At 46.9% G+C, this 10,861-nt stretch overlaps 1 protein-coding gene across 3 annotated transcripts in view; it reads right to left on the reverse strand.

Moving 5' to 3' along the window:
- The window catches only part of MAP6 (microtubule associated protein 6), a 47,301-nt gene extending 36,541 nt beyond the window's left edge, over positions 1-10,760 (reverse strand). For all 3 annotated transcript variants that reach the window (XR_001524209.3, XM_015643655.3, XM_033518176.1), the window contains exon 1: positions 9,954-10,760. Coding sequence is in view for 2 of the 3 variants with exons in the window: in XM_015643655.3 (XP_015499141.1) it covers positions 9,954-10,672 (719 nt within the window). In the remaining variant the exon portion in view is untranslated. The remainder of the gene's footprint in view (positions 1-9,953) is intronic.
- Positions 10,761-10,861: the final 101 nt, after the last annotated feature.

Genomic DNA, 10,861 nt, shown 5'->3' on the forward strand with positions numbered 1-10,861 from the left:
AGAATCTCGGGAAATGGGGCTGGGGAGAATCTCAAGAACACATGTATTTCACCCCATGCTCTGGGATCAGGATCAAGCAATGGACCTTTGTATCTCCTCTGAAGGTTGGCTGGCTTTCTGTAGAAGCTACAGACAGACAGTGGCTGAAACAACCTGTCCTGTGTCATCACAGAATTCACATCAGCCAAAAGCTGCAGACCTTCTCAGCCTTGTGGGTTACACAGAGACATGGGAGAATTTCTGTGAGACACCAGGAAATCACCTCTTCCCTTAAAACAAGCTGTGGCTGCCCCTTCCCTGGAAGTGTTCAAGGCCAGGTTGGATGGGGCTTGGAGCAACATGATCGAGTGGAAGTTGTCCCTGCCCATGGCATGAGGTGGAGCTGCATGAGCTTTCTACCCAAACCATTCTGTGATCCTGCTCTGAGATTTGTTCCAGTGCTGCAGTGCTGTCAGAAGCTTTTACCCACCAAGGAAGGCTCAATCACTGCAACTTTCAATGCCACTTTGTCTGCTCTCTGCATGATGACACTGCCAAACCCCATCCCAGTTTCCCAAAGGGAACATATGTTTTTTTCTTGTATCCTTCCTCCACTGGGCTGCTTGCCAACAGTGACAAAGCTCCTTGCTTGGCTGAGACTGGTGCCTTCATCCCCTGGATGCACAGGGTACCTGGCTGGGGGCTATCACCCAGCCATGGCAAATGCAACCCAGGCCTTTCATACCTTCATAGGATCTTGTTTGGGCAACCTCCAGTCCCACCTTTCTTCCCTTACCTCACATCTTCCACATACCCATTTATATCCAAATAACAAGAGCACAAAACATGTTTAAAGTCCTGATCTGCAACCCAGAATGCTGATGTGCACAAATCCAGCACACTGGAATAATCAGACCTTGTTGGCTAATTCCCTCCCTAGTTTTAGGAACTTCACTGATGCACTGGTGGAAAAGTGTGGCTCAGGCTGCAAAAGAGTTTGCAAGACACACAGGGTCCTTTCAACTTTCTGCTGAGGCTCGCAGTGATGTAACTACACAATCAAAGTAGATGTGAGAAGGGAGAGGAGCTACCCGTGCAGTGAAACAGCATCCTGAAGGCATCTGCAGATTTTCCTTTAAAGTCTCATCCAATCAACTAACCAACAACCCCACTGCTGCCTCAGCCTGGGAATGGGACCAAGCAGGGTTCACATCTCTGCCTGTGTTTCCAGCCCATTGGAGTGTGATGCTGATTGCTTTCAGACAAAGCTCCCTGCATGAGAGCAGATGCGCAGCCTCCCCCTTCAAGGTGAAAGGCAAAGTGAAATCTGGGAGGAAGCCTGAAGCTCAGCAATCAGGTCTCAAGAATTTCCTTCTCCTGGATCTGGAAAACCTCTTTTTTTCCCATTCACCCAGCATAAAGACACTATTTGCTCTCACAGGGTGTTTATCTACCCAACTTTTCAGATGCTAAATTAGAAAACAGATTTCTCACTGGAATACTTTGCAAGGTTGCTGGTGCCTGACAAATGGTGCTTGACTGCTGCTCATTATTTTCTTGTGTTTTAAAAGGGTTAAAGATGTGTGATGCTGTGCAGGTGCTTTGCTGCTCAGGAAAGGGAAAAAACCAGAAGGTGATGGTCTTAAAAAAACTAGTGGCTGTCTGCAGTGAAGCTGTATACTAATTAATTAAATTAATTAATCCCAAAATGGCTTGGAATGGGAGAGACCTTAAAAATAATCTCATTCTGACCCCTGCCACAGGCAGGGACACCTTCAACTATACCATGTTACTCCAAGCCCCATCCAACCTGGTCTTGGAACACTTCCAGGAGCTTCTCCAGGCAACCTGTGCTAGGGCCTCACCAACCTAACACAGAGGAATTTCTTCCCAGTATCTTCTAAATTTCCTCTACTTCAGTTTGAACTCATTCCACGTTGTCTTAAGATGAATAGTGCCCCTCTGGCTTCTCGTAGGTCCCCTGAGACACTGCTAGGTGCCGTGAGGTCTCCCTGCAACATTCTGTTTTCCAGGCTGAATCACAGCTCCACCAAACAACAAACAAACAAAACCCACCCACTCAAAAAAACCCTGAACAAAAAACCTCAAACAACTAAAAAATAGTTTAAAATTTAAAGAAAAAAATTAGATTTATTTAGATAATTAAATTAGATAATTTAAAAATTAAATTAGATTTTAAAATTCTTAAAATTTATTATTTATACTAACATAATATAAATACTTATATAAATTATTAAAATTCTTAAAAATGTGAAGTTTTATTTTTAACATTTTAAAAACATTCACGATTTTTTTTTAAAACATAACAGCCTCCCTACCTTCTCAGCTCCTATTTTGTAGTGTCAACAGCACAGCTTGCATCCAGCTCACCAAAGCAGCAGCAGTGTCTCCATATGCATACTGTGTGTGCAAAGTGCTGCAGGGTCCTCTCAGCTAGAGGCACTTCTTGATCAAAAAGAAATTACTAATTCAAAAAATAGTTGCCATATAATGAGCTATTAATCAAAATAAAGCAGTTGTTAATAGAAAGCAAAATTTGTTTGCAATATAACAATGCTGCAATGCTGGATTTGGGGAGGAGAAATGAGTTGGAGGCTAAAGGATTAACAGCCCCATTTGGGCATTTAGTATTTTAATAATATACAAAAATAGATATACATAGATATAAACATAATATATAAAACATTATTATATAATCTATAAAAATAAATAATATATAATTGCAAGTAGTTATATATCCTTACAATGTCCTTTATATATATATATATATATATATATATATATATAGGACATTGGAAGGGTATCTGGAATACTGAGTCAAACATCAAGAGAAATAAAACTTCCATCCTATAAAACTTCCCTAAAATGGCTCTTTCCCTCCTGGCTGGTGCTGACCACAGTAGCAGAAAGGCATCCATGCTCTTGCCACAGTGGGGCAAGGCTTAGCCAAAGACACCATATGAATAAATAAGTAAATAAACAAACAAATAAATACATTCAGCTCAGAGCAATGAACAGTGAGATTGATGCAAGATTGGGTGTAGAAGTACTTAGATAGTTTGTTTACTTTGATAGTTTTAGATAGCTGGTAGGAGACAGAAAAAGGAAATGTCATGGTCTAAATGCAAGAGGAGACAGATTTATAACAGCTCTTAGTGATTCATTTGAAAAAGAAAGGATGGGTAATCTAAATAGTTGATCTCTCTCCTCTTTATCTGCCCTTTGTCTTACAGTGGTGGCTTGAAGCCACCAAGTAAAAGTGGCATCTGCCCTACAGCATCAGCTTCTGCATCCCAAAGAAGTTGGTGGCCTCACCAGACACAGAAGTGTGTGGAAAAGGAGGATGAGAGATGCTTGACACGATAACTGACTTAACAAACAAAAGAAATGTGAAAATCTATTTGGTTTCAGCAAAGCATTTTATCCAGGGCCGTGTGGGAAATGATTAATTAAGCCAGTGAACATGAACATCAGCAGAATGGGAAACCAGGCAAGGGAAATGATGAGTGTTGGAATGCTGAGCTGCAGCCTGGAAGGAGGTTAGCAGTGTTTAACATTTTTAAGGTTGACTTTGGCACTAAAAAAGTAGGGCAACACTGATAACACTTCCTAATGACACAATATAATTAGGAACACCAATGTGTAGGAGAATCAGGAAACCACAGAGGAAGGAAAGGATTGACCTTGACTGCCATGTTCAAAATGTAATGAAAGTTAGTAGTTAATTCTAGCCTTGGTACTAATCACCAGAATTATTTTACTATGGGATGTAACTACCTAAGAAGGAGAACAGTGTGGACATCCTTGTTATCAAAGAGAAAATGAGAGATTCATGATGAATGTGTGATGCCCACAAACATGACTCATGAATCTTCCGTAGAAATGACAATGACATTTGATAACAATGGGCATCCTTGTTATCAAAAGTATCATAATTGAATCCTCAGTAGAAATGACAATGACATTTGACAACAATAGACATCCTTGTTTTCAAAGAGTAAATGAGGGATTCAGAATGAATCCATGATGCCCACAAACATGACTCATGAATCTTCAGTAGAAATGGGGACCTCATCTCCAAAGGGCAATAGTCTGCATCTCTGTTTAAGAAACAGATTTTATCTAGGAAGAGCTAGAGAGACAAGGTTAATAGGAAGTAAAAATTTTTATTTCCTAGCTATAGAGCTAAATGATGTGGATACTGTACTTGGAGACACTAAGCAGTGACATTTGAACAGGAGAAAATCATTAAGTATGCCAATAAAACAGAAAAAAATATAAGAGAGAAATAAACCAGATAAAACAGCAAACTACAACTTGTCCATTGACCCAGACTGGAAACAAGCTGCAAATCATCAGAAACGGAGGTCTTGGCACATCCTTCCTGCTGGCATAATGCAACTAAAAATTCTGCATTTCTGAGACAGAGCCTTGGGTGTTATTTATAAAGACTAAAAAACAAACCAGATAATTGTCCTTCAAGGTTCAGAGGGTCCCATCCAGCTCCATGTGCCTAAAGGTCTGTCTGAGGTGACCCACCTGAGCAGGAGCAGAGGAATAGTTGCTCAAACATGTTGACTCCATCACCTGAATGCCGCCTCCACTTCTTCCACCTGCTCTGCCATGTCCTAAGGCCTGCACAGACCAGTTCCAGTTTGCACACAGTCAAAGCAGCAAACTTCAGTCTTACCTACACTGCTGAGAAGTTCCTCATTGGCTTTTGGGGCTTGATGTTGTCCACCTTAAATTGATTGCAGGGAATACATTGCCAACTTGGAGCTACCTACTGCAAGTGTCCCCAACTTGGAGACACCAGCAGTCTTTTCAGCTGATAGACTAACATCCAGAGGAGATCAAGAGTGTGGTAGAATAGCTCTCTGTCTGTGTGTTGTGGTTTGACACTGGCCAAATGCCAGGCACCCACAACAGATGCTCACTCACTCTCCCCTGCTACAACTGGGCAGAGGTGAGAAAAAAAATTAAATGAATGGTTCATGAGTTAAGGACTGAGAGAAAACACTCCAAGGGCAAAAGATGCTCAACTTAGAAGTACAAAGTGAATTTATTACTAACAAAGTCAGAGGAGGATAATGAGAAGTAAAATGAGCCATTAAAAATACCTTTTTACCCCAACCCCTCCCTGCTTCCCATTGACAGATCAGGAAGACAGAGGGTGGGGGTTTTGGTCAGTTCATCACCCAAGATCTTCCACTGCTCAGGGAGAGAAATCCTTCCCCTGATACACTATGGGGTCCCTTCCCATGGGAAACAGTTTTCTGTGAACTTCTCCAGCATCATTCCAATCTCACGATCACCAGTCCTCCCAAAACCGCTGCAATGTGAGTCTTTCCCATGGGAAAACATTCCTCCCAAAATGCTGTGGTGTGGGTCACTCTTCCATGGGGCACAGTCCTCCAAGGACAGGCTGCTCCCCTGGAAACAGGGGTCCCCTCTCTCTACCAGGTCTCTCACTGGTCTCCTCCAGGCATCCACCCACTCTGGTGCTGGTACCTCCCCCATGGGCTGTGGGTGGATCTCTGCATCCCCCCACAGATCCTCATGGACTGCAGGGGGACAACCTGCTTCACCGTGGTCATCCCCATGGCCTGGAGAGAAATCTCAGCTCTGGTGCCTGGAGAACCTCCTCCTCCTCCTCCTTCTCCACTTACCTTGGTGTCTCCATGTTGTTTCTCTCACATGGTCTCACCTCCTCCTCTTCTCTGGTTATAGAAAAACTGTGCCCCACTTTGTTTTGATTTTCTTCTTAAATGTTATCACAGAGGCATTACCAACATGTCCTGGGCTTGTCTAGTGGGATGTCCATCTTCAGAGCCATCAGGACCAGGCTGCTCCAAGCCCCATCCAACCTGTCCTTGGACCCTTCCAGGGATGAGGCAGCCACAGCTTCTCTGGGCAACCTGTGCCAGGGCCTCACCACCCTCACAGCCAAGAATTTCTCCCTGATATCACTTCTAACCCTGTCCTCTGACAGTGGGAAGCCATTCCCCTTGTTCTGCCCCTCCAGGCCCTTGCTCAAAGTCCCCCTCTGGCTCTTGAAGCCCCTTTAGGCACTTTAGGTATCCCCAGAACCTTCTCTTATCCAGTCTGAACACCCCCAGTTCCCCTAGCTGGTCTTCAGAACAAGGAGTACGAATTTCCTGCCCTTTTTTATCTTGGTCCAGCCTTCCTGTGTGGACATCCCTCCCTAAATTATCTCTGCTGTATCTCTGAAAACCACAGCAGCAAGTCTCCAGTGCTGACTCATTTGTCTCTATAGCTACTACAAATTCTCATTTGCTCCACATCTTTAGTAACTCCAGGGTTTGAGATGAATGACAGAGCATTAGCAACAGGCAATTCATTAGTACTAGAGGCAGTCCAAAATTTTCCACTGAAGCCTTGTATTGTTTTGTTTCCTCTGCTGGGAAAGGAAGTTGGTGAGAGAGAAAGAATAATTGGTTTGGTTTGGTAAAAAAAAAAAAAAAAAAATTTGAATCTGGTTTTGTAATATTACTCTTCAGGGGGAAATTAATTTTCATAGTACTCATGTCGATACTTTACAAAGGGAGTAAATGGTTTCCCTTTTGTATCTTTTTTCTTCAGGGAATAAAGGTAACAAAATAAGCAGAATGTAAGACAAAGAAAAGGGGGGAACACCCAAGAAACACCTAATTCTGTAATTTTCCCATAATTTTCAAATAAAAATGGAAAGCATTCATTCCTTCTTTTATTTTTGCCAAATGTGCTTCTAATTTTTTCACATCCATCAGCAAATGCCACTGTGTGCACATTTTGTCACTTGCTTTCTCTGGTCCCAAATCCCCAGGGTCAGGTCCAGCCCCCTCCACCCTTTGGTGCAGTAGGGAGAAATGCTCTGCCCATCCCATCCAGAAGTTCAGGGGGAGAAATCCCTTCACCCAATACAGGTAAAGCCCTCACAGAACTGAACAAGAAACTGCTTCATCCACCACCAGTGGCTTTCCAAGGGGCTAGTCACTGACCTGACTGAAGGATTCCCTAGTCCTTGGTCCCTCAGGGTCCACAGGCCACCCTGAGAAGCAGGACCAAAGAGAAGAGGGGGGTGAAGGAGATGTGCCTTGGTAACCTGTAAACTTGGGCAGCTCATATGCTGGGGAGGGAAACTGAGGCAAGAAACCCCTCAGTGCTGGAACCTTGCTTGACCACGGCACAGCCAGTGAGAGCAGTGGGAATAAACACATATATAAATCCCATATATAACTGAATAGTTAATAAATTATCATTAATAAATATCTAAATATAAATATATAAATAATGCAAATACTATGAACGAGATAAAGAAATACTAGAAATATTGGAAATAAATCCTATTTATTCTGTAGGATCCTTGGGCAGAGGCAGTCTCTGGCAGACATCCACAGTCCTGCCACTCTGGCCTCACTGAAGGCTTCTGGCTCAAATGCTAATACAAACAAATCACTCATTCCTCTGGCTGGGAGGAACCTCCATCTTCCATGGACATCACCACCAGGCACCACCTCTGCTGTGTACCTCTGGGTGGACCTGGGAGGAGGTCACAGGCACATGGTCTTTGTGATATTCATTTGTCTAGGTACACAAAGGTTAAAAAAGAGAATTCTTCCCTTTAGCATGGTTTTCTCCCCATGACCTTGGGCTAGTTGCTTACTCTATCCCATGCTCTCAGGTATTCCTCACATGGAAATAACACCCAGTGGGACAGAGTGAGCTTAACTATTGCTGATTTGCTCTTTGGTTTCACCAAGGAATTGTTTCCCAGCCTTGGTACCAGTAATTTGCATCTAAGGAAATCTCACCCCCACTCTCTGCTGATGGGGAGCCTTGATCCACGCACAAGGAAGAAAAGCCCCATGTAAGCCATCCTTGCTCCTCTCTAGCAAGAGGTCATTAGGAGGTAATTTTTGGCTCCTGGGTGGCCCATGAGGTTGCTCCAATAGGCTGTGAGTCTTCATCCTTGGAGATGTTCAATACCCACCGAGTATGTCAGCAGACAGGACCTTGGCAGTAATTAGGATTTGGAGAATTTGGTTTTTAAAAAGAACGCAAACAATAAACAGCACTTAGAAGATGCCTAATTTGAACAGAAAATGAGAACAATTAGCCAAAACATCACTTATTCATTAATGAAGAGGTGCTTATGTTCTATGGCTGAGTGTCAGAGCAAACACTTCTGCAATATGCGGCAAGGAAGAAAAACATGGAAGTGGGAGAACACTTTCTCAAGTGGAAAGAGAAGGCCTAAGAGTATTGTGAAAGCCAACAAGCAACACAAAGAAAGCTGAATCCTTCTAGTTCTTCTTAGGTTTAACATCCCTGCTGATCCAACCCCTTTCCTTGAGGGGGAATCCTAGCCCAGTGCCTTAGGAATTTGCTGGAGCAGACTGGAGGGATAGGAAGGTAAGCAATCTGCATTTAAATTGCAAAGAAATCTAATTATCCTTTGTAGCAGTGGAAAAGAAGCAACACATCGGCTCTCCAGTTCCAGGGGAACTTTCTGCTTTAGACCTGCTATCTCCAGCACAAGCCCAGAGGAGCAGACAAAAAGCTGAGTCTCAGTTCACAGCAGATTTAAGAGCTGTGTCACTCCTAGAGACCCCTTTCCCTGCACTCTCCACCCCTGCAAAACAGAGGCCCCAAAAATCCCTGTCCATTTTCTTCTGTCTCAGCACCAAGTCACAACTCTATGCACCCGAGCCCCCAGCAATATCCAGTGAGAGCTGATGCCAAAAGACAGCAGAAATCAAGATCTCACTGCTTGAAGTGTTTTCCACTTACATAGGGGGGAAAGCAGATGACTGCCAGCTTTTCTGCACCACCAGTGGGACGGAGAAGTCAAGTCACAGCTGCCACCTCTAATCTCCCCAGAAAGGAAAATAAATAATTCAAAGGCATAAACACCTCAGCATTCACACAGCTATAGGGAAAAGCAAAAAGGCTGCAATCACACTTTTGTCACCACAACCCCCAGCTTTGCTCTATGCCACCCTCACCCTGGTCTCGGCAGTGGCGGGCTCTGACAAAGAAAGCACTGGAAAACACAACGGCAGCAAATGCTCCTTGCAAAATGTACATGCAGGGCAACCACCCCGTCACTTCTGTTTCTGCATTCCCAACACACTGAACATTGACCCAGAGAAAAAACAACAGCAGCTCACTGCAAGGAGTTTCACACTCTGAATCCCCAGCAAAGTCTACTGCTGAGGTGAAATAAGGGCATCCATTTCTAGTTGGCTGGGGAGCTGTTAGGGGGAGACAGAAAGATGTGTCATCCCCTGCTGCGCTGCATTAAAACATGGCAGCATCTCAAGGCTGCCCCACCCAAGCGGCCTAGGATACAGATCCCTCATCCTGGCGCATAGCTGGGATGCTTTGTCTTGAGCACGGGCCAGCCTCAGATGCTTCCTGGGATGCTCCTGCGTGTGGGGCATCCCATTCGTGCATGGGCCCCCTGAGATGTGGTCAGGTTGCTGATCCTTTGGGTTGGCTGCAGCAATACAGCCAGGGATGTGCTTGGAAAGGACTAGAGGCGATTTGCACATCCCCACGGAGGTGACCCCAAACATCAGCCCTATGGAAATCCAAGGTGGCGGCGCTCTCTGAATTTGGAATGCAGTGGCGGCGGGGGAGTGGGGTGGGGACGACGGCACGACACAAAGGCACTCAACCCCGCTGCCAAACCCGCCGACAAAAAGTGTCCACAATAGCACAATACCTACTGCCCCATCATCGATTCCCAGAGAGATAGGGAATTTAAGGACACCCCCCCACCCCCCGCAGGAAATCTGCAAGCCCCCCCGGAATGTTTCACAGCCTCACTCCCAGGGTGGGATGCTCCTCCGGGGAAGCGCAAAGAGGGACTAGATAAGACCTGGCAAGGGCGCGGCAGACTGGGGATCTAGATGGATGGGGGTGGGGACGGGGAGATGTCTTCTCACCTGTAGGACGAGCTGACCCCCGCCGCCACCTCCTCTTTGATCTGCCTGTTGACAGCATCGGCAGCCGCCCGGCCTCTGCTGGGCTCCGCCGGCTGCCCGCCCGCCTCTTCCGGCCTCTTCCGACCCTTCTCTCTCCCATCCCCGGGCCGCACTGCTTTGGGATGCTCATCCTCCACCTCGGCGTGTTCCTCCTTCTTCTCGGGAGCGAGGTGCACCTTCCGCCGCTTCTCCTGAGCCGGTTTCTCCGGGGGAGCGCGGTCCAGGGCCAGGACGGGGGAAGGTCCCGCTTTGGGGATCCAGGGATGGTCGCCCCGCTTGGGGATGGGCCAGGCACGGAAATCCTTCTGGTACTGCGTCTCCTTCTCGAAGGGAGTGTCCGAGGGCTGGTACTCGCTCTTGGGTTTGCAGCTCGGCTCCGGCCGCTGCACCTTCCAAGGCTTGTAGTCGTGCCGCATGACCGAGTCGGCCGGAGGAGAGGCGTGCGGGGCCGGGCCGGGCCGGGCGGGACCGGGAGTCGGCTCGCTGCCTCCGGCCCCCGCAGCCGCCTCGCCGCCGGGCTGGGTCTCGATGGGGGCCGCGGGGCGCGGCGGGGGCGCGGCGGGATGCTCGGTGGCCTCCGAGTATTTGGTGAAAACGAGGGGGACGGCAATGTCCGCCTTATCCAGCTGGTTCCAGAAGCGGGCTATGCAGCAGGCACGGGTGATGCAGGGCCACGCCATGGCGGGCCCGCACCGGGAGCGACCGCTCCGCGCTCCGAGCCCCGCACCGCTCTCCGCCCCGAGCTCCGCGCTCCGCAAGCGGGGGGCGGGCCGGGGAGGCGGCGCTTGCACGCACACGGGCAAGGCACGGACATGCGCGACACACCTGCACATCCACACACCTGCACACGCCTGTGGCTCCTGGCTGTG

The sequence above is a fragment of the Parus major genome, chromosome 1, assembly GCF_001522545.3.
Source record: "Parus major isolate Abel chromosome 1, Parus_major1.1, whole genome shotgun sequence".
NCBI classification, from domain to species: Eukaryota; Metazoa; Chordata; class Aves; order Passeriformes; family Paridae; genus Parus; species Parus major.